Source organism: Schistocerca serialis, chromosome 8 (genome assembly GCF_023864345.2).
Source record: "Schistocerca serialis cubense isolate TAMUIC-IGC-003099 chromosome 8, iqSchSeri2.2, whole genome shotgun sequence".
Lineage (NCBI taxonomy): Eukaryota > Metazoa > Arthropoda > Insecta > Orthoptera > Acrididae > Schistocerca > Schistocerca serialis.
In genome coordinates, this window is record NC_064645.1 from 156398537 (window position 1) to 156423020 (window position 24484).

Sequence of the window (24484 nt, forward strand, 5' to 3'; positions counted from 1 at the left end):
CTTTTATGTATTTTGTATACCCCAAGTTTCCTTTCTTCTGTATACTATTCTTGTCAGCGGCATGGATACATAAGCTGTTAATCTGATTGTGACGTAGTTCTGGCACTTATCTGCCCTTGGTCTCTTTGGAATTGCGTGGTTGATGTTTTTCCGGCAATCTGATAGTATGTTACCAATATCGTCGATTCTACACACCAAGTTAAACAGTCGTTCGGTTGCAACTGTGCCAATGATTTTTGAAATTCCGGTGCAATATTACACTACTGGCCATTAAAGTTGCTACAACACGAAGATGACGTGCTACAGACGTGACATTTAACTGACAGGAAGACGATGCTGTGATACGCAAATGAATAGCTTTTCAGAGCATTCACACAAGGTTGGCGCCGGTGGCGACACCTAAAAGGTGCTGACATCAGGGAAGTTTCCAACCGATTTCTCATACAAAAACAATAGTTGACCGGAGTTGCCTGGTGAAATGTTGTTGTGATGCCTCGTGTAAGGAGGAGAAATGCGTACCGTCACGTTTCCGACTTTGATAAAGGTCGGATTGTAGCCTATCGCGATTGCGGTTTATCGTATCGCGACACTGCTGCTCGCGTTGGTCGATATCCAATGACTACTAGCAGAATATGGAATGGGAAGGTTCAGGAGGGTAATACGGAACTCCGAGCTGGATCCCAACGGCCTCGTATCACTAGCAGTCGAGATGACAGGCATCTTATCCGCATGGCTGCAACGGATCGTGCAGACACGTCTCGATTCCTGAGTCAACAGATGGGGAGGTTTGCACGACAACAACCATGTGCACTCAACGACGAGCCTGGGAGCACGAATGGCAAAACGTAACTTTTTCGGATGAATCCAGGTTGTTTACAGCATCATGATGGTCGCATCCGTGTCTGGCGACATCGCGGTGAACGCATATTGGAAGTGTGTACTCGTCATCGGCATACTGGCGTATCACCCGGCGTGATGGTATGGGGTGCCATTGGTTACACGTCTCGGTCACCTCTTGTTCGCATTGACGGCAGTTTGAACAGTGGACGTTACATTTCAGATGTGTTACGACCCGTGGCTCTACCCTTCATTCGATCCCTGCGAAACCCTACAATTCAGCAGGATAATGCACGACCGCATGTTGCAGGTCCTGTACGGGCCTTTCTGGATACACAAAATGTTCGACTGCTGCCCTGGCCAGCACACTCTCCAGATCTCTCACCAATTGAAAACGTCTGGTCAATGGTGGCCGAGCAACTGGCTCGTCACAATACGCTAGTCACTACTCTTGATGACCTGTGGTATCGTGTTGAAGCTGCATGGGCAGCTGTACCTGTACACGCCATCCAAGCTCTGTTTGACTCAATGTCCAGGCTTATCAAGGCCGTTATTACGGCCAGAGGTGGTTTTTCTCGGTACTGATTTCTCAGGATCTACGCACCCAAATTCCGTGAATATATAAACACATATCAGTTATCGTATAATATATTTGTCCAATGAGTACCCGTTTATCATCTGCATTTCTTCTTGGTGTAGAAATTTTGATGGCCAGTAGTGTATCTATCCCTTCTGCACTCGTTCCACAACTCTTTAGAATTTTGACTTTAATTCTGGACCCTCCATGTCTTCCATATGAACTCCAACTTCTTCTCCATCATACAAGTCCTCCCCCTCATACAGGCATGAACTCATTCCACCTACCCGCTCTCTCCTCTGTGATTAACAGTAGTTATCCGATTGCACTCTTAATTTCACCGAAATCTGCTTCGATTTTTCTATATTTTGAGTCAGTCTTCCAAACGATCATATCATTTTCGATTTTATTTTATCTTGCTTCCAGCCATTTCGCCTTATTGCCATGCGCTTCCTATTTGATTCATTCCTAAGTGATTTGCATTGCTGGATTCCTGTGCCCTCCTGAACCGTTTGTACTTCTTTCTTTCGTCGACAGATTGTGTTCTTCGGTTACCCAAGGATTATTTGAGGTACCAATAATTGTCTGTCCAACATCCGCAATAGTTTTTTTTTTTTTGTGGAGCTGTCTAATCTTCTTCAACTGAACTGCCTATTCTGATATTCTTTGTAGCAGTATCCACATCCTTAGTGAACTTCAAACGTGTCTTATCATTACTCAGTAGTTCAGTATCCCACTTCCTTCCGCACTGTTACTTCTGAACGATTCTCTTAAACTTCATTCTACTCTTATCATTACCAAATTGTGATCTGTGTCTGTACACGCGACTGGGTACGCTTTATCTTACAATCCGCTAGATGATTTAGAAACCTCTGTCCGAATATCATGTAAAACAGCTGAAATCTTCCAGTATCTCCAGGTCTTTTCCACGTACACTGCCTCTTGTGTGTCTTGACACAGAATATTTGCTATTACCATCTGACATATACTGAAGAGCCGAAGAAACGAGAACACCTGCCTAATATCGTGTACGGCCACTGCGAGCACGCAGAAATGCCACAACGCGATGTGGCATGACTCGAATGATGTCTGAAGGAATGCTGGAGGGAACTGACACAATCAATCCTGCAGGGCTGTCCATAAATCCGTAAGCCTACGTTGGCGTGAAGTTCTCTTCCGAATAGCACGTTGCAAGGCATCCCAGATATGCTCAGTTATGTTCACGTCTGGGGAGTTTGGCGGCCAGCGGAAGTGTTTCTTCTTCGAGCCATTCTGTAGTAATTCTGGACGTGTGGGGTGTGGCATTGTCCTGTTGGAATTATCCAAGTCCGCTGGTATGCACAACGGACATACATGTATGCAGTTGATTCGACAGGATGCTTACGTACGTGTCACCTAGTCAGAGTCGTATCTAGACGTATCAGGGGTCCCATATCTCTCCAACTGCACACGCTCCACACCATTACAGAGCCTCCACCAGCTTGAACATTCACTGGATGACATGCTGGGTCCATGGACTCATGAGGTTGTCCCCATAACCGGAGACCTCCACCAGCTCGATACAATTTGAAAAGAGACTCGTCCGACCATTCCACATGTTTCCAGTCAACAGTCCAATGTCGGTGTCGACGGGTCCAGGTGAGACGTAAATCTTTGTTTCGAGCAGTCATTAAGGTGGGTCTTCTGATACGAAAGCTCATATCGATGATGTTTCGGTGAATGGTTCGCACCCTGACACTTGTGGATAGACCAGCACTGAAACCTGCAGCAATTTGAGTAAGGGTTACACTTCTGTCACGTTGAACAATTCTCTTCAGTTGTCGTTGGTCCCGTTGTTGCACGATCTTTTTCCGGCCTCAGCGATGTCAGAGATTTGATGTTTTCCCGGGTTCGTGATATTTACGGTACACTAGTGAAATGGTCGGCAGTGGCCATGCAGTTCTAGCCGCTTCAGTCTGGAACTGCGCGACGCTACGGTCGCAGGTTCGAATCCTGCCTCGGGCATGGATGTGTGTGATGTCCTTAGGTTAGTTAGGTTTAATTAGTTCTAAGTTCTAGGGGACTGATGACCTCAGATGTTAAGTCCCATAGTGCTCAGAGCCATTTGAACCATTTTTTTGAAATGGTCGTACGGGAAAAATCCCCACTTCATCGCTGCCTCGGAGATGCTGTGTTCCATCACTCGTGCGCCGAGTGTGACACCACGTTCAAACTCACTTAAATCTCGATAACTTGCCATTGTAGCAGCAGCAGTAACCAATCTAACAACTGCGGCAGGCACTTGTTGTTTAATATAGACGTTGCCGACCGCAGTGCCATGTTCTGCCTGTTTACATATTTCTGTATTTTAATACGCATGCCTATACCAGTTTCTTTGGCGCTTCAGTGTACACTGATGAACTCAGTTGGCATTTCTCCTCTTTTAGTCCCACTGCAGGGGACTTAAACTGAATCATTTGTCAACAGAGAGACCTTGTTGACCTGTTTTCAGTTCCAGCTACACGTTATGTACCTTAAATACAGTGATTTTAATTGCATTCCGCATTCTTTTTGCCGTTGATCATTGCTGACTCTCCTGCATTTTAGTTTCCCATCCCAAGGGCAAGAGAGTGCCCTGGACCACTATGAGCTCCTCCGCCTACTTTGACAACGACTTTGGCACAAGGAGAGTGACTTCTTAAGGGGACCACAGCCTGCCTATCTAACCCATGTTAATTTGACCCATTTCTGAAAAAAAAACTATTTGATGCAGGTCCTTAATATTTTTGTTGTATGTTACATGATGCTAATAGAGTCAACTGTACTAAAATTTACTTTAACTATTTTATAGTTTTTAAGAAATACTTTTTTAAATTTAATAACTAAAAATATTAAGTTTTTTCTGCAGAAAATATTTTTCTGTGATCTTCCAAATTGGAGGAATATTAATGAATGTAGTACCAGAGATGCCTTTTTATGTTATGTAGAGTCTGAAAATTTCATTCATTTATCTATGATAGTTTCTGATTGAATGGGGCATACGTACTGAAAATTTTAGTTTGCGGGAAATTTACTTTAAAGAAAAAACTTTTGAAATTTGTTACGTACAGTTAATTAAAACTGTCCTGCTGCATATGATGGCCCTTCTTTGGCTTCTAGCAGGTCTTCCAGTATCTTTCTCACCTTCCTGGATGTTTGTCTTGCTTTCTTGGCCATATTAGATGCAGACCTGTCTGCATCGTCTATCCTCATTTTATCGAAATGTTGCAGCCCAGTGATCATATTTTCACCAGTATTAATTCCTAGCTTTTTCAATACCCAACACTTTCCAATATTACCAAAATTGAATGTAATAACAGCATCATAAACTCCTAGTTTCATTGTATGGATGCCTGCAAATACAATTTTAGGAAGGCGGTTCCAAATTATGCTGTTGAAACATTCATTTGGGTTCTGTGTCTTCCCATACAGACATTTCCTTAGAAGGTCAGGATGAGCCAAGTCTCCGAAAATAGGTTTAATTGGTGTAATAACAGCAGCCGGAACAGAATCCTGGTGAGAATAAGATTCTCCAGTTGCCTGAGCCCTATTACATTTGCACGACGAATTTTCTCCTGATGGACACAATCCACGACATGGCTTATCATCAGTAGAGGACTGGGTGAAGAATCTGGCCCAAACATCTCTCTTCATTGCCTTCAGATTTTCTTTATTTCTCCTAATTGCCTGCCCATAATATACCTGCAAGTTTTCTATTTCAGTTTTAGTTAACCGACCCTGTCCAGTCAACAATTTTTCATCTTCTAATTTTTTTCCTCTCATATCAACAGTTAGTTTTCTCAGCCTTGTTCCCAAACGTTTTTGAACATGGCCTACACATTCTGTTTTGCTAAGAATGGCATCTCCATATGGCTTAGAGTTCACCAAATTGTTGTATACCTTACTGTCACCATCGCCCAAATATTTGGTGTACCGTACGCCTCTTGTTTCTACGGAGCGATGAAATAATTCTTGTACATCATGAACTTCCACACCACCGCTTGTTCTTCTAAAATCAGCCACACAGTTATGTTCTTTATCTTCATTGACTTTACAACATTTGCAACAGTTAGACATTACCTCCACATCTAACGCGATACCAGTGTCTACACTCGTGGCAGTCAAAAATCTATTCAGAGAAGTATGTCCTCTTTTCTGCCAACTTCCATCAAGTACAACTGCAATATCCGGACTTCCCTCATTATCTTCCACTGCTTCCCTAACAGCCAGTTCCATGCTTTCCTCACTGACCTCACATACAGCTTTCTCTAATATTGCAGTCAGTTTCTCAAATTTATTTGGTGGCTGATGTAAGTTTATCACTGAACAAAATGTTCTCCCTGCAGCCATCCCCTTACCAATGGATTCTAAGGCATAAACTAATCTAGTATTGATTTCATAAGGGCTACTTGTATCTGGTTTTGAAGAACTCATAAATGAAATCACAGCTGAGCATTTAGTGCAAATTAAATCCACAGCAATTGCTAGACCTTTTCTCCCACTGGCACTCTCACAAATTTTCACACTCTGTGACTCACCACACTGCCTACATTGTACAAATTTAGAAATTGCATCTGATAATATTCTTAAATTTATAATAATGTTACTGCACCCCTTGTCACTTACAGTAAATTCGTTGAACTCTCTTGAAATGGTGAGAGCTTCCTTGATGATGCACTTGTTGAAGAATTGCAATTAGAAACATTGTTGCCAGGCGACATAACCTCTTGTACAGAAAGCTTTCTAAACTTGTTCCCTCTAAATTGTCGTTTCTTAAAAATGCCTTTACGTTTCTTCATCTTCATTAAACACAACAAAACACACGTAAACAAGCACTGCAGACGTAAGTATAACAACTACTCGCTATCACACTTGAACAAAACTAACCGCGTGTTTGAAAGCGTGTTGTTTACCAATAGCAGAAACAAAAGAATACCGACCGTTGCATTCCAAGGATAGCCGACACACTCGGGAGTAAAAAAATCCCTTACGTGCAATGTAGGGGACATAATGATCTAAAATATATGCAAAAAAGTGGGTGACAGAAAAGTGGGCGTGGCACATAAACACACCTGGTAGGAAAATGCTCTTTAAATGGTGGAAAAAAAATTTTTTCAGCAAAATCCTTTTCAGAGTACTTAAATAAAACCTTAAACTATCGAAATATGATGAAAACCGAAAATTGATTTTTTTCGACCTGAACCACGGTGTGGTCCCCTTAAGCCGGTAGCCTTCTGCCGTCATAAATGATTAGCCGAAGACGGTAGACTACGGGTCCTCCATGCCTAGTGAATCATATGGGCGTTCAAATCCGTTTGAAGAAAGATTTACATTTCATATAAACACAGGAATATTGAAAGTTTTAGTAACTGAAGCGTGAAGCTAAAATATTTGTGCACTGGGGAACATATTTTACTGGCAAGGACTGAGAACTATGGTTGGGTGGAGCAGATCGCTTCCGACTTCGGTGCTAGGCGGACGTGTGTGACTGAGCGGAATTGAACGCTATGATGAGCCTGCCAGATCCGCTCATTGCTTTGCATATGACGTCAAAACCAATACCGGTTAAGTCCACGAATGCTTGTTTAGGCGAAATGAAGGCGCCGACCACAACATCTGCATCGCATCCACGGCGATACAACGATGACGTTTCTACGGTCCCATCAGGGAGCGTAAGTCCATACCAGTCAATTAATTCAGATATGACGTGACCGCTCAGACTTATGATCCTATTCATCCCTTGTCGAGTAGAGTGCGTCAATCACTACACTGAAATCTCCTGTATTCCAGTATTAATTTATTTTAGAACGATATCCCATTTAAGAAACTAATTCATTTAAAAATATTGTCTAGGGTGCACTGCACCAGAGCACCTCCTTTAAACCGCTTCTGAATAAAAGGAAAATCGGTGTATCCTGTTATAGTTAGTGAGTAATAATGTCTAACGCTGTTTCAATGGCGTCAGATGATTATGAATTTAGTACTCGAGTGTAGGAATGTGCCTCTTTTCTCCACGCTGTTGCCAAGATGATGATATCTGGATTGTTAAATCTAGTCGTACTTGATTCAAACCCGCAATTACGTGTCTGTCTTCCTTCACTGCGCTCGAGCGCTTTTGTAATGTTTTTCCAGTCTTTTTATGAAACTTTTGAAGCATATCTATTTTACGTTCTACTGCGGTCATTTAGGTATTGTCCGTCTGCTTAGCTGTGTGGTAACGTGCCTGCCTCCCATGAACTGGGGCCGGGTTAGATTCCGGGCCGGGTTGGAGATATTCTCCGCTCGTGGACTTGGTGTTGTGTTGCCCTCATCATCATTTCATCCTCACTATCAGCCGCAAGTCGTCCAGTGTGGCGCCGAGTGAAATAAGACTTGCTCTTGGCGGCCGAACCCAAATGGGACATCCTGGCCAACAATGCAATACGATAAGTTCATTATTTAGGTACTGTCCGCATGCACAATCAGTTGGTTTGTCACGAACGCGCTGGGTCTGATAGCTGTTATTAGTTATAAGCTGTGGCGTTAACTGTTGAGTATGTTCCTGCAGCATGCAACAAGCTCACTCTGACATGCCGGTAGTTAGGGCGGCTCATTAAAGCCGAAGTTTTTAGTAATGAAAAATAAAAAAAAAAACAGTCTGACGTCTGCTGCAAGCACACAAACACCCTGTAGTAATTGAGAGCATAAGAGATGCCGCATTAAGTCTTTCACGTGTAGATACGCAAAATCGAGAGGGAAAGGTACATGGTGGGGTAATAAAACTGCATCTCAGTATAGTTAACCCAACTTACAACATCCGATCCTCGAACAGACGATGTAAGACGAGTTGTCTCTCTTAAGGTGCATGAAATATAACAGTGTAACAAAAGGGTATGGTCAAACTTTGAGGAAAAACTCATCGCATATAGAGTAATAAAATACACTACTGGCCATTAAATTTGCTACACCAAGAAGATGACGTGCTATAGACGACAAATTTAACCGACAGGAAGAAGATACTGTGATATACAAATGATTAGCTTTTCAGAGCATTCACACAAGCTTGGCGCCGGTGGCGACACATTCAACGTACTGACATGAGAAAAGTTTCCAACCGATTTCTCATATACAAACAGCAGTTGACCGGCGTTGCCTGGGGAAACGTTGTTGTGAGGCCTCGTGTAAGGAGGAGAAATGCGTACCATCACGTTTCCGACTTTGATAAAGGTCGGATTGTAGCCTACCGACATTGCGGTTTATCGTATCGCGACATTGCTGCTCGCGTTGGTCGAGATCCAATGACTGTTAACAGAATATGGAATCTGTGGTTTCAGGAGGGTAATACGGAACGCCGTGCTGGATCCCAACGGCCTCGTATCACTATCAGTCGAGATGACAGGCATCGTACCCGCATGGCTGTAAAGGATCGTGCAGCCACGTCTCGATCCCTGAGTCAACAGATGGGGACGTTTGCAAGACAACAACCATCAGCACGAACAGTTCGACGACGTTTGCAGCAGCGTGGACTATCAGCTCGGAGACCATGGATGCGGTTACCCTTGACGCTGCAACACAGACAGGAGCGCCTGCGTGCACGAATGGTAAAACGTTAGTTTTCCGATGAATCCAGGTCGCATCCGTGTTTGGCGACATCGCGGTGAACGCACATTGGAAGTGTGTATTCGTCATCACCATAATGGCGTACCACCCGGCGTGATTGTATGGGGTGCCATTGGTTACAGGTCTCGGTCACCTCTTGTTCGCTTTGACGGCACTTTGAACAGTGGACGTTACATTTCAGATGTGTTACGACCCGTGGCTCTACCCTTCATTCGATCCCTACGAAACCCTACATTTCAGCAGGATAATGCACGATCGCATGTTCCAGGTCCTGTACGGGCTTTTGTGGATACACAAAATGTTCGACTGCTGCCCTGGTCAGCACATTCTCCAGATCTCTCACCAATTGAAAACGTCTGGTTAATGGTGGCCGAGCAAGTGGCTCGTCACAATACGCCAGTCATTACTCTTGATGAAATGTGATATCGTGTTGAAGCTGCATGGGCAGAAGTACCTGTACATGCCATCCAAAGTTTGTTTGACTCAGTGCCAGGCGTATCAAAGCGTTATTACGGTCAGAGGTAGTTATTCTGGGTATTGATTTTTCAGGATCAATGCACCCAAATTACGTGAAAATGTAATCACATGTCAGTTCTAGTATAATATATTTGGAAATCTCTTCCGATAAAGAGATTGAGCACTGCTGTCGTTACCGTCTGCTACTCCATACAGCAAATGAGCGTCTGCCAACTTCGCGTTTGAGTACACTTCTATTGCACTGTAACAGGAACCAAGTCCACGATGAACGCTAAACAGCCGATGCTACGTGCCTGATTGTAGTACAGCAGTGACGTTAGTCGCATGTCAACACAAGCAGAGAAGTGGGTCATTATGTAAACATTACTTTCGTTCAGTTGGACAACGAATACTGACTGTGAACCTAATAATTACATTTTAAGCAAACGTAACCAAGAGGGTATTTTGAACATTTCAGGTAAGTTACAGATAAAGTTAAAAACAGGGCAGTCACAGCTAAAATATGTTGAAAGATTTCTTGAAGCCTTCAGCTGACATTCTCTTTATTTCATGTACGATTGTACAATTTCTGCCTTAATTCATGTTCAAGTATTTTATGGATGATTTTCTAGTAGTAGATTATGTCATGTAAGTCGTTGTGAACATCTCGGGTTTATTTTATGAGAATAACATGATGTCATTAATCGCAGCTGCGGATCCTATCGCACTGAAGATTACAGCCAAAATAGTTATGCATGACTGCTTGACAATTCATGCAGTGAAGAGTATTTTTTTTATGGTGTACCGTTATGAAATGAGCGTTAAGATACAAATGTGTCGATAGGGAACATTTGTTGTGAATGAGCCTTTATTTTTTTTGTTTGGTTGGTATGACATCTGTCAAAGATCTTTAGTATACATCAAGTCATGAAACAAGCAATATCATATGTTTTCATCGTGTTAACAAGGTCGAATTTTGTGCCAGAAAGTTATGATTTGCGGAAAGAATTAATTTTTGTTTTCATTTGAAAAAAAGCGCTGCAGAGTCGCGTCGAATGCTTGTCGAGGCATATGGTGATCAGGTTCTATGAGAAGCAACATGTAAAAGATGGTTTAAACAGTTCAGATATAATGATTTTGATGTAAGAAATGAAGAACGTGGAAGACCACGAAAAAAGTTTGAAGACGCCGAATTGCAAGCAATGTTGGATGAAGATGATACTATGAGTCAGAAGCAAATGGCAGCAATGCTAAATGTTGCACAATAAACAATTTCTGACCGTTTGAAAGCTATGGGAAAGATCCAAAAGTGTGGAAAATGGGTGCCACATGAATTGAATGGAAGACAGATGGAAAACCGTAAAATCCTTGTCAAATTTTGCTTCAAAGACATGTAAGAAAATCAATTTTGCATCGAATTGTTACTGCCGATGAAAAATGGATTTATTTTAAGAATCCAAAACGGGAAAAATCATGGGTTAATCCGGGACAACCATCAACATTGACTGTAAAACCAGATCGATTCGGCAAGAAGACAATGCTCTGTGTTTGGTGGGATCAGAAAGGTGTGGTGTATCATGAGCTTCTAAAATCCGGTGAAACTGTGAATACTAATCGCTACAGACAAAAAATGATCGATTTGAACTATGCATTGATCGAAAAAAGACCAGATTGGGCCAGAAGACATGGCAAAGTAATTTTCTTACATGACAATGCACCTGCACACAAAGCAAAACTGGTTCAGGATACAATCAAAACACTTGGCTGGGAGCTGCTACCCCACCCGCCGTATTCACAAATATGGTTCAAATGGCTCTGAGCACTACGGGACTTAACATCTGAGGTCATCAGTCCCCTAGAACTTAGAACTACTTAAACCTATCTAACCTAAGGACATCACACACATCCATGCCCGAGGCAGGATTCGAACCTGCGACCGTAGCGGTCGCGCGGTTCCAGACGGAAGCGCCTATAACCGCTCGGTCACCAATGGCCGGCGCCGTATTCACAGACTTGGTCCCATGTGACTACCATTTTTTTCATCAATGGGACACGCATTGGATGAGGAACACTTCGATTCCTACGAAGAAGTCGAAAATTGGGTGTCTGATTGGTTTGCTTCAAAACATTTCTATTGGCGTGGTGTCCACAAATTGCCAGAAAGGTGGTCAAAATGTATGGAAAGCAATGGTCAGTACTTTGAATAAAATGTTTTTACTTTTCAATTCAAAATTCGTCTTTCATTTACACAAAAAAATCCTCATTTCATACCGGTACACCTGGTAAATACAGGTGTTAAAACTATTAAAACGAAACTGAATGAAATGAATGAATGAAACTGAATAAATACTGAAGTGAAGAAAAAGATGGTTAAGTGTGCATTTGGAACGCAGTGCTGTGTGGCTACGAGATACGGAGAATAGGCAGATATGAAACCCTTGAAACATTGGAAATACGGTGCTGCAGATGCGTGTTGAAGATATAGTGGATTGATAAAAGGCCAAACCAGGGAGTTGTGCAAAGAATTTCTGAAGAAATGTCAGCTAGGAGAACAATGGACAGAAGGAAAAACTAATGCATTGCTCATGAAATACGATCACAGCGAGTTTCTTGTAAAAAACAGAGAAGGAATATTACAAGGAGAAGTAACCCGAGGAAGACGACGACTGGCAATTTTAAAAGGAGACATACTTAATGCAGTCTCTAATTATGTAGAAATTAAGAAATATATCCAATTAGAGAGATGGCGACAATCGTAGTATGGAATTCTACAGACTGAAAGATTGATGATGACGAGGAAGCAGGTGAAATAAAAGGGACGTAACCTACTGGTTACATGTGAGAGGAAGGGCCAAGTGAACATCGGTGACTTGCAGCATCGCGGACACTCAGTTGTTTCATAAGATTATGACTATAACGTGACAATCGAAAATTTCTGAGGGGTCGGCATTCTGTTATTAGATTATTTTATTAAGTATAAAAGCAAAAAAAAGTTTGTGTTAACTTTTTTCTTGTATTACTCACTGGGATCAGGAAATTACACTGACGCCATGGAGAAAGAATTAGTCACCACAAGGAGACACCTCACTAATACTCTGTGAAGCTGCCACTGGTCTTGATAACAGCCGTAATTTAGCGAGGAAGAGATGATACAACGTTCTTCAGTTATGGTGTATCAAGTTGAGGCCACTCATTAACGGTCAGATCCCGCAGATCTACCAAACTCATGTTTATGTTGACTTCCAAGTTTTGCCTGCTGTTAGAAATAGTTCCAATGATTTTCAGTTGGTTAAGATCGAGTGATTTGACTGGTAAGTTCAGATGCGATAAGGTACCTAAGTGCCTGTCACAACGAACTTACCACGCGTGCAGTCCTGTGAGCGCTTCAGTTGTAGTCGTGGAAGGAGGGATTGTTGATAGTGCTCTGATCAAGAAGGTATAAAGGTAAGGGCACCATTCGATCACTGAGAATGCTGCACTAAACATTCTGGTCAATGTTCACGGTAACCTGAATAATTGGGTCCGAGTGATGACGGAAAAAGTCCTAAAGGAAAAAAATGAGAGAACACTTACACAGCCGGCCGAAGTGGCTGTGCGGTTAAAGGCGCTGCAGTCTGGAACCGCAGGACCGCTACGGTCGCAGGTTCGAATCCTGCCTCGGGCATGGGTGTTTGTGATGTCCTTAGGTTAGTTAGGTTTAACTAGTTCTAAGTTCTAGGGGACTAATGACCTCAGCAGTTGAGTCCCATAGTGCTCAGAGCCATTTGAACCATTTGAACACTTACACAGAGCTATTTCCGGCTTGAATTCACCCTCCACACAGTGGGTAATAAACGTCCCATTTGGCCGTAAGTGCAGTTGATACCTGGTATCATAAGAAAAGAGCCAAAATTCTCACCCGTCGTGCAGTGCTGTTCGCTTCCAGTGAGCTACTGTCAAGTTTCTGTTTGTTTGGTCAGTTGAAAACGTGCAGCTTAGTGTCACACTGTTGAGCTATGCCGTTTCGCGATGTGCCCGACACCAAATGTCCACTGCAGCCCCCGTCGCAACATAGGCTTGGAAACTTGTTGTGATGGATCTACGAGGGTAATCCCAAAAGTAAGGTCTCCTATTTTTTTGTAGGTACAGAGACCTGTTTCTTTCTGCAACAGTTTACATCGCTTTACATTTTGAACATATAGCTATTTTTCGACATATTCACCATTGCTGTCGATGCATTTTTGTAGACGCTGTGGCAGTTTTTGTATGCCCATGTCATACCAGCTCGCCGCCATACTGTTTAGAAATTTGTGAATCTCTTCTTTTACCTCGTCGTCGGAGCTGAATCGCTTTCCGGCCAAATGTTCTTTTAACCTAGGGAACAAGTGATAGTCACTGGGTGCCAAGTCAGGACTATAGGGTGGGTACCTGATTATGTTCCACTGAAGGAGAGCAACGGTTTGCCGAGCGATGTGTGGGCTAACGTTGTCATGGAGAATGTGTACGCCCTTGCTTAACATTCCTCCTCTCCGGTTCTGGACTGCGCGTTTGAGTTTTTTCAGAGACTCACAGTACCTGTCAGCGTTAATTGTGGTCCCAGTGGGCATAAAGTCGACCAACAATATTCCTTTCCGGTCCCATAAACGGTTGTCATGACTTTACCTACAGACTGTGTTTGTTTGAAATTCAGCGGCTTTGGCGAAGAAGGATGCCGCCACTGGCGTGATTGTTGCTTCGTCTCTGGTGTAAAGTGGTATGCCCAGGTTTCGTCACCCGTAACAATTGACTCCAGAAAGTTGTCCTGTTCGGCTCCAAGGCGATGAAGAAATGCGCGGGAAGCATGAACTCGGTGCCGTATGTGGTCCTAAGTCAGCATGCATGGCACCCATCTTACGCACACCTTCCCGTAGTTCAATGTTTCCGTTAAAATTCTGTGAGCGGTGCTTCGGGAAACCTCAGGAACCAAAGTGCAGAGTTCATCCAGGGTGATCCGCCGATCTTCACGCATGCTTTGCTCAACCTCAGAAATTGTCTCCTCAGAAATTGACTGTCCCCCGCTCCTTTGTTCGTCCTGAGTTTCGGTCCGACCAGTTGCAAACTCTCTACACCACTTACGAACGCTCACCATACACTTCCGTCAATTGGCGATGGATTTCAAATCGGCGCAGTGCCCTTTGCGTTAAAACACCGAATAACTGCACTTGGCGGTAACATCCAACGGGAGCTCCATTGCCGGCCGTGTGGCTGTGCGGTTCTAGGCGCTACGGTCTGGAACCGGGCGACCGCTACGGTCGTAGGTTCGAATCCTGCCTCGGGCATGGATGTGTGTGATGTCCTTGGGTTAGTTAGGTTTAAGTAGTCCTAAGTTCTAGGCGACTGGTGACCTCAGAAGTTAAGTCGCATAGTGCTCAGAGACATTTGAACCATTTTTGGAGCTCCATTCGCAACGGCTGCCAAACCAAGACAGCGCCTCAGCGTGGTGTGCGCTTGTTTACACATAGCGCGTGAAGCACTCTTCATAACAGTGTGACCAACTGCCACACAAACAGAGTTCTGTACTTACGAAAAAAATGAGACCTTACTTTTGGCATTACCCTCGTACATAGCTCTGAGTCGAGCATTATTCTCTGTAGATGCACAAACACATAAACAAATCGTGCACTATGGCGCAAGAAAGGGACCAGACGACTTTTAGGGGGTGACTATAGTTCTGTACAGGCAACTTGTATGTCTGGATGTGAAGAACATTGAGTCGGTACCCTACAAAACGATATAAAACAATTTATTCACGATAATGACGTAGGCCGAAACAATGAATTAAAATTTGTACCCGTACCTGGATTCGAACCCAGTTTTCCTTCTTACTCGGCAGATGCGCTAGCCACTATGTCACAGTAGCACAGCGGCTATCACCGCTGCATGACTTATCCAAGTAAGTCTTCCTCCCCCATACAAAATCCAACTTATGTGTCAACCCACTGCTCTTCTCAAGCCACATCAGTATTACAATAAATGTATTAACAATTGCGAATACGGGTTGCCATCAGCTGCATAATGGAATGACGACAATGGAAATTCTTGCCGGACCGGTATTCGAATACGTATATCTGGATTGCCAACTTATCGCGAGCGGCCGCCTTACGATTTGGGGATCCGAGCACAACAAACGGCCAGACCCAAACTTCCATATGTCGTCAACCATGTGCGTGTGTGACGACAATCCGGGCTTGAGTCCCAGTCCGGCACAAATTGTCGCTGTTGACATTCCATTATACAGCTGATGGTGACCCGTTCAAAAAAGTGCAAGTGGTTCAAATGGCTCTGAGCACTATGGGACTTAACTTCTGAGGTCACCAGTCACCTAGAACTTAGGACTACTTAAACCTAACTAACCTAAGGACATCACACACATCCATGCCCCAGGCAGGATTCGAACCTTTGACCGTAGCGGTCGCGCGGTTCCAGACTGTAGCGCCTAGAACAGCTCGGCCACTTCGGCCGCCGATGGTGACCCGTGTTCGCAAATGCGGATACATTTAGAGTATTTCACAACTGCTGTAGTCGCCACAGCATCTTTTCCTTCGGGCATGAATGACTGTCCGAAGCAACTTTGCATCATACTTCGGAATAAAACAGGCACTGCAATTTCGTACACATCAGTATTGTCGAGACTCTCCAATATTACTATCAATAAATTATTTACTTCGATTAGCTGCTGTCCGAGGGTAATATATGATTCACCATGGTGTTTTCATATGTTAACATTTTATTAAAGGGAGGTTTACTATCTTTTGGTTCAAAACATAGATTTTTTTAAAAATTGCATTTTTGGATCCATAAAAGTGTTTAGAATTCAGCCCTGAAACAGTTTTTCCGAATACGGAACGGAAATGTCCGTTATTCGCGGTTGAACAAAAAAATTCACCTGCCTGAAATCGGCCTTTTTCACGCACCAGTCTTTTTCGGAAATTTCGTCTTTGTAGCCGCGAAAATTCTTCTATGTCCTTGCCCATGGCTAAAACTGATAAACTTAATAAGTAGCTTACTACCTGCTACGGCTTGGCAATCCGACGGCATTCCAGTTCTGTGGAACAGATGAAGAAGGCAATTTGGGCAATGTATTTCGACAAGTGTTCGACGGATGACCACCCACAACACCAAAATTGTACGGCTGGGGAAACTAGTTGGTGCAAGTGGCTCATTGCAGAGGCTACCGGACATCTGGACGAATATCAACACTACCAGCCGCACTCCAAAGAAGTTAAAAAGTCATTCATCCGATCTAAGAAGCCCTTTCAGAGGACGAGTTATTGTACCGGTGCTTGCGAGGAAACACAAAAAATTCAAATGAAAGTTTGAACGCGTGTTTTTGGAAGTCAGCCCCCCAAGCATTTGCAGTCTGGTGCGAAGACTGTGGAGATTGCGACTTTTCTGGCAGTGAGCAGCTTCAACGAAGGGTATTCAGCAATTCCGAAGCCCATGACAACGATGGACGTCACCCTGGGACTCTATTCGACGTAGTTCGCCAAGCATTCGGACGACCACCGAATTCAAGCGGCCGAAAACCGCTTGTCACCGGCCGTACGAGCGGCTCTGAAGCAGCGCAGGATGGCCCAGATCGAGCAGAACGACCTCTATTAGGAAGAGGAAGGACTAGTTTATGGACCCGGAATAGCAGACTGAACGTAAGTTGCATAATATTGCATTTATATGTAGTCAAAACTTCAAATGCGTTTCTCTAGAATGACTTTTTTTATCGCGCGGTATGGTAACTTCAAATCTACTGAACCTATTGTCATGATTCTTTGTTTCCGACGAAGCTAACTAAACTGTCTAGGAATTGTACCACTTTTATTCCGATCCATCATCTATAAATACTCTTACTTGGCCGACGAAGTCGAAAAATCGATGAAAAAAACCTTATTTTTTCAAACGGCTTCCATTTTGTTTCCTATGGTTCAAATAACTTAAGCGAGGTACAACTCCTAAGGAATCTTATATACTTCGCTAACGTCAACTCAATTTTGATTTCAGACCAGCCGGATGACCTGTGACATACCGCGCGTGGAGGCCTACATCGAAATTTTGTTTCGTTTCCACGGCACTTCCGCCTTTGCTCTTCGACATTTCCAGTCGAAAAAATTCCAGTTTGTAGAGGAAATATCAACAAATTTTTGACCAAATTTAACATTGATATCTACAACACATCACGAGAAAGAAATTCTCAAAGAACAAGCATTTTTGGGCCAAAGAGAGTAAACCTCCCTTTAAAGAATGGTAACGTTCTTTATTAAACATGAGTCATTCGTAGTGTTCTCACCCTGTTTGTTGCTTACAACTGAGTCACGGCACGGGAGTATTATTTTCACTGTCAGTTCAAATTTTAATCATTCTGTGACATAAAGTCCCAACAGTATTTTGTTCTCAGCATAGACTAGATCGCTCTTATCCGCAGCTTGTCAGTTGCTATATGCCTACGTGACTTATATATGACTTATATATACTGTTTATATAAGAGGCCGTCAAATGAAAATGACGCGCAGGGGAGAGAAAGTAAGTACAGTGTTTATCATTTGGAAAGAAATCGTAGTAACTGTTAATGCATTTAACCCACTGTGAGACGACGGTCAGTACCTTCATGGAAAAAAGTTTGCGACTGCCTATGGAACCATGATCGTACCCAGGCGTGGAGCTCTGTGTTCGATGATAATCGACAGCCACGAATGTCCTTCCTCGGGGCATGAGGAGAGATCGCGACTGTGTGGTGGATGTGCTACGGTTTAGCCGTAAAACTTCTGCAGCTGAGTCGAACATCAGGCACCCCAGCTTCGTGAAGGTCATGATTACCTTTTTCTTTGACAGCAAGGGCCCGTTGAATATTTGTTTCCCGGAACACGACGCCACACTTAAAACACAGCGGTACCATTGCATTTCGCAAAAATTGAAGGGCGCCATCAAGTACAAACTCACAGGAATGCTGACGGACAGCACCATTCTCTTTCAGGGTAACGATCGCCCACATGCTGTCCACTTTGTTTCGACCACTCAGTAAAAGTTTCGCTGGGAAGCCCTGACACATCTCGCACAGTCTCGATATCTCTTCATACGATTTGCGTATCTTTGGAGCCCTGAAGAAAGGTATTCGTGGCCGTTGCTTCGCTTCGGAGAAAGAAATGCACGCCTGGGTACAATCACGGTTCCATAGGCCACAACTAACATTTTTCCATCAAGGCAGTGACTGTCTTATCTCACAGTGAGATAAATGTGTTAATATTTACGGCGATTACTTTGGAAATAATAAAAAGTTTACTTACTTTTTCCCATGTGTCTCATTTCCATTTGATTGCTCCTTATATTAATGTATAGGCTATTAATTAAGCTCATGGTCGGAAGAAGTCAATAACGTGTAAATTAAAGGGGATCATTGCCGTCAACATCAGCGAGACACTGCGCGGAATCAGTGGCGTCGAGCGACCATGTGTACCGAACTGAGATTCGAACCCGGGATCTCCTGCTTACTAACAGGTGCTTTAATCACTGCCTCGTAAGCAGGAGATCCCGTGTTCGAATCCCGCTCCGGTATACATTTTCGCTCGCCGCCGCTGATTCCGCTTAATATCCAGCTGCAGTTAACAGCTATGATCCCCTTCAATTTACAGATAATTGAGCTGTGTGCGGCTCGCGTTGGTGCCGCTGGTAGGTTGGCACCGTGTAATAGGGATAGAGACGCCTCGTTTTCTTCTTCTGTTTACTGGCGCCACTACGTTTGCTAGCGTTGTCTGTCCACAAGTGGCAGCAGCAGCGTTTATCGATATCTAGTACCCGTACTATCTTTAGAAGGACGTGAAGTGTTTTCCGGGTTGGGTGTGTCGGTATTTCGGTTGGGACCAAGCAGGAGAGAGGTCCGGCAGCACCAGGACATGCCGGGACCTCTGGCGGCACGCAGGCACTGCCGGATTGAGGGGCTGTAGTTGCGATGGCAACAACCTCGTTGTCCACCGGACCCAGGACGTTTGAGTTGAGTGAACATGAATCCAGTAGTGAAACCTACACTATTTTGAAAGCACGCTGTTTGTTCGTGCGTTGCAGCTCGAGGGTCGCCTTGAGATGAACAGCAGCAAGTGGATCGTGTCGAGTTGGCGGAATCTATTAGCCGTCTTCTACTACCTGTTATTAGTTTTTGAACTTTGTGTTATTATTTGGTGATGTGCAACCAGCGGTATTTTACTGCCTAGTGGCCACTAACGCCCCAGTTACGTGCCCTGGAGGTTAGCGTATTTTTGCGACAGTGTACTTTTCCTCGTCTTGCCGATGGTGTCCACCATGACATGTAGTTCAACAGCCTCCTTGATTGCGGTGTGGATTGTGGTTTCTTTTGTCTACCTTGGTTATAATGGTTCCTTCTGCCTTTCGATGTTTTAAACACCGGCTTCTGCCTGACACTTCTCCCTCGCTTGAATTGTTCCATCGTTGTACTGGTTATAGCATGTTACACGGATTTGGAAAGAGGATTGATCGCCGTTTAAACTGTCCCTGCTTTGAGTTGCCATCCTGTTATGTGAGCGTAACTCTTGGGTGCCCGTCTCACCGCTGACGCAGCTGTAGGGACTTTTCTCAGGTCGATCCTAGAAGCACTGTCTGTGGACCACTCCCTTTTTTATTTGGTCTCATTGTGGCAATTGTTTAAAAATAATATTTTGTTTAAATTATTCCTATACTTGTGGCCTTCAGCTGACAAATAATTTGAATTCTTCTTAACAAGGCCTTCAGCCGTCAGTGTAGCTTGAGTTACAGTCGATTTTTTAAATGATAGTTTTAAAAATTATTTTGGTATTTTCAACTTGTAGTTGTCTTCCTCACTTGTAATTCAGGTCTTCAGCCGCTAATTGTTCTGAAGTATTGCTTGTGGCATTCAGCCTACACATTATTTTGAATTCTCTCTTAATACGGCCTTCAGTCGTCAATGTAGCTTGTGTTACAGTCAATTTTTTTAAGTGATTGTTTTCAAAACATTATTACTTGAATAAAGTGTATGTGCTTATCAATGGTAAATGATTACGGCCCGTCCACACTTTTTCCTGCTTTCCCCAAGTCCCACGTCTCAATAGTGTTTCACAGCTGCAGATTCTGTTAGGTGTTTGTTCCTACAGACATGTCCGAAAGAACAGACTCCATGCATTCACATACAAGATGTAGATAAATTTGTTAATATTTACACAACATGTAATGGAAAAAGCCTCTCTAGCGGCACCTGATGGATTGCAGTTTGTCGTATCTTACTCAAATACCCACTCAAATCAAGAATTTTCTGTTTGTTGGGAAAACTTCTCTGTCAACTTCTCTCCTTTCCCGATTACGCTTGGCGTCTGTATACTAGAGTAGTTTTGTCCCCGTAATTTGGCTGTTTGAATTATAATATACATGAAGCAAATCTTTGCTATTAGTCACATACCGGCGTAGGAAGTAATAATAAGAAAAAAAGTCGCGAATTACTTAAATAAGGAGCAAGAAAATGTGACTTGCAAGAGTATCTTTCGTATCCTAGGGAATCGGCAATGAGCCCCTTTCCTCGGAATTACAATCAATCTTATCGTTACTTACGTCTGTAAGACTGATGGTCAAGTTGGCAGTCTTGTTTTGTCCCTGAGGCTTGAAGAAGACCTCGCGCATTGCGCTTGAGATGACGGGGTTGTAGTCCACATCTGAAAAGTATGACGACACCTTGTACCATGATGTCAGCATAATTTAACTCTTCGTTGCTTACAAGTGGTAACTATGCTACTTACTGAATGCTTTGCGGAAATAATACTCCAGGTAGAGACGGAGGCCGCCTGGTGTTGTCGTATCTGCTCCCATCTTTTCCACATCTGGAAAAAAACAAAACAAAACAAAAAAATAAACTTCTGCACTTTCTGTTCCTCCGTATTTGACTAGTGTCATTGAATTTTAGATTTCTTGTCGAGGGCGACGTTGTGAGAAGACTTGGCCTTTGCTAATGGTGCTGCATTGCTCCAGAGACATCCATGAGTTGTCAAACTACCTCATTGTAAATTTGGCTTACATAAATCTCGCTATAATTTTGTAAGAAGTGTTGAAGGAGTAGTGAGGAATTCAAATAGAAAGTTTGATGAAATACTGCGTGTTACCAATTTACATTCAGACTCTTTATGAAGAAACTTGATTGAAAGGGTTATGCTTGTTAGCAACACTAGTTGTCGTTTAGTAGTGTTACCAAGTGCAGACAGAAATGTTGGTATTGTCGACATTCGGACATGGGGTAATAAGAAGTAACAACAATCGTTGAAAGATGCTACGACATTTCCCACCGCGCTGAAGATTTTATTCCGAGGTCAGTATGGGAACGTATACATACGTACAATGAGAGTTCAGGTGCATGAGCGACCCGTCGAGGAAATTTTCGAAACATGTACGTGTCAACAATTTGAGCCATAGGTTATATTTCTCCATCAACAGAATTCGTTCATTAAGAAGCGAAAATTAAAAAAAATACACGTTTAATCTTTGATTTGCTGTTTTGACTCTAATTAAAACCACGCTACACATTACACCGTAGATATTGCTGGTATTAATACTATTGCTATTATCATTAGTGTAATAAAGAGAAATTGCGATAATGAGGTTTGACAAGAAATACCATATTTTGAACGCTTAACTGAAATTACAAATTATGTGCACTACAACATCATTTGTGTTCATGCGCTGTGAGGTATCATCGCAAATAAGGCGATCAGATGTTATTCTGCTTTCTGAGGTCATCAACAGGCAAAGAGCACAGGTAGTTCCAGTTTTCAAGAAGGGTCGTCGAGCAGATGCGCAAAACTATAGGCCTATATCTCTGACATCGATCTGTTGTAGAATTTTAGAACATGTTTTTTGCTCGCGTATCATGTCATTTCTGGAAACCCAGAATCTACTATGTAGGAATCAACATGGATTCCGGAAATATATTAGACACAGGCTCCCAGCTAGATGCCATCTTCCTTGACTTCCGGAAGGCGTTCGATACAGTTCAGCACTGTCGCCTGATAAACTAAGAGCCTACGGAATATCAGACCAGCTGTGTGGCTGGATTGAAGAGTTTTTAGGAAACAGAACACAGCATGTTATTCTCAATCGAGAGACGTCTACAGACGTTAAAGTAACCTCTGGCGTGCCACAGGGGAGTGTTATGGGACCATTGCTTTTCACAACATATATAAATGACCTAGCAGATAGTGTCGGAAGTTCCATGCTGCTTTTCGCGGATGATGCTGCAGTATACAGAGAAGTTGCAGCATTAGAAAACTGTAGCGAAATGCAGGAAGATCTGCAGCGGATAGGCAGTTGGTGCAGGGAGTGGCAACTGACCCTTAACATAGACAAATGTAACGTATTGCGAATATATAGAAAGAAGGATCCTTTATTGTATGATTATATGATAGCGGAACAAACACTGGTAGCAGTTACTTCTGTAAAATATCTGGGAGTATGCGTGCGGAACGATTTGAAGTGGAATGATCGTATAAAGTTAATTGTTGCGAAGGCGGGTGCCAGGTTGAGATTCATTGGGAGAGTCCTTCGAAAATGTAGTCCATCAACAAAGGAAGTGGCGTACAAAACACTCGTTCGACCTATACTTGAGTATCGGTCGTCAGTGTGGGATCCGTACCAGGTCGGGTTGATAGAGGAGAGAGAGAAGATCCAATGAAGAGCGGCGCGTTTCGTCACAGGGTTATTTGGTAAGCGTGATAGCAAATTCAAGTGGCAGACTCTGCAAGAGAGGCGCTCTGAATCGCGGTGTAGCTTGCTGTCCAGGTTTAGATGGTTCAAATGGCTCTGAGCACTATGGGACTCAACTGCTGAGGTCATTAGTCCCCTAGAACTTAGAACTAGTTAAACCTAACTAACCTAAGGACATCACAAACATCCATGCCCGAGGCAGGATTCGAACCTGCGACCGTAGCGGTCTTGCGGTTCCAGACTGCAGCGCCTTTAACCGCACGGCCACTTCGGCCGGCCAGGTTTAGAGAGGGTGCGTTTCTGGATGAGGTATCGAATATATAGCTTCCCCCTGCTTATACCTGTCCGAGGAGATCACGAATGTAAAATTAGAGAGATTCGAACACGCACGGAAACTTTCCGGCAGTCGTTCTTCCCGCGAACCATACGCGACTGCAACAGGAAAGGGAGGTAATGACAGTGGCACGTAAAGTGCCCTCCGCCACACACCGTTGGGTGGCTTGCGGAGTATAATTGTAGATGTAGATCCGTAACATTCGCCACCAAGTCGTTTTACTGCTGTCATACGTTCGTTGTAATCCCTAACGATGTGTAGAGCCGAATTTTATGAAATATTTATTTACAAAGGTTCCCCCAGAATTTTTTTTACAAATCGCACACCAAAACCTTATGGTTATGCATCAAGTTTTATAAAGGTGACTTAGGACATGGCTTGTTTTAGGCAAACGTTTAAATAACATTTTATGTTCTGAAGAAAATGTTATTACTAACGTTGAAACCAAGGTAAACGATAAAGTTAACCTGCAACTGTAGGCGGTATATTCTTATATAAACAATATCAGTTGCTGTCGCTGCATAAAAATGTTAAAAATTATGAGACCTGTCGATTGTGCTGCAAATGCTTTCATTTGCAAGCAAGACTGGTAGCCTTTATCTTTTCTGATAGCCGCTCGAAACAGAGAGAATCTCTTGCGATCCAAAGTGTCATTGGTACCGACGTGAGACAGGTGGCTGCTCTTCCTGGCATCCGGAAAAACCAGTTTCACATATGGAATGACTCCTCCCAGTACGCAAACGGAGTGCACTCTGGCCTTCCTCCCGTCCTTAGCAGCCATAACGCACGTAACATTGGAGTTCCCATCTGCCAATAACTTCACCCTATGACTGTCCAGATCTTGCAAGCTGGGAGGTTACCTCTGAAACAGGACAAGCGGCTGCATGTGGCTAATGGACAGTGTCAGCCACAGACAGCACCTGGAGCCCGTTTGTGAGACTAAT

The 24484-nt window shown here is 43.4% G+C and overlaps 1 protein-coding gene across 1 annotated transcript in view; it reads right to left on the reverse strand.

Moving 5' to 3' along the window:
* Nucleotides 1-24484, reverse strand: part of LOC126416610 (liver carboxylesterase 1F-like) — a 168129-nt gene that overhangs the window by 22441 nt on the left and 121204 nt on the right. Inside the window, exons 9-10 of the mRNA XM_050084363.1 lie at nucleotides 21253-21333; nucleotides 21068-21168 (exon numbers count right to left, since the gene is read on the reverse strand). Coding sequence (XP_049940320.1) covers nucleotides 21068-21168; nucleotides 21253-21333 — 182 coding nt within the window. The remainder of the gene's footprint in view (nucleotides 1-21067; nucleotides 21169-21252; nucleotides 21334-24484) is intronic.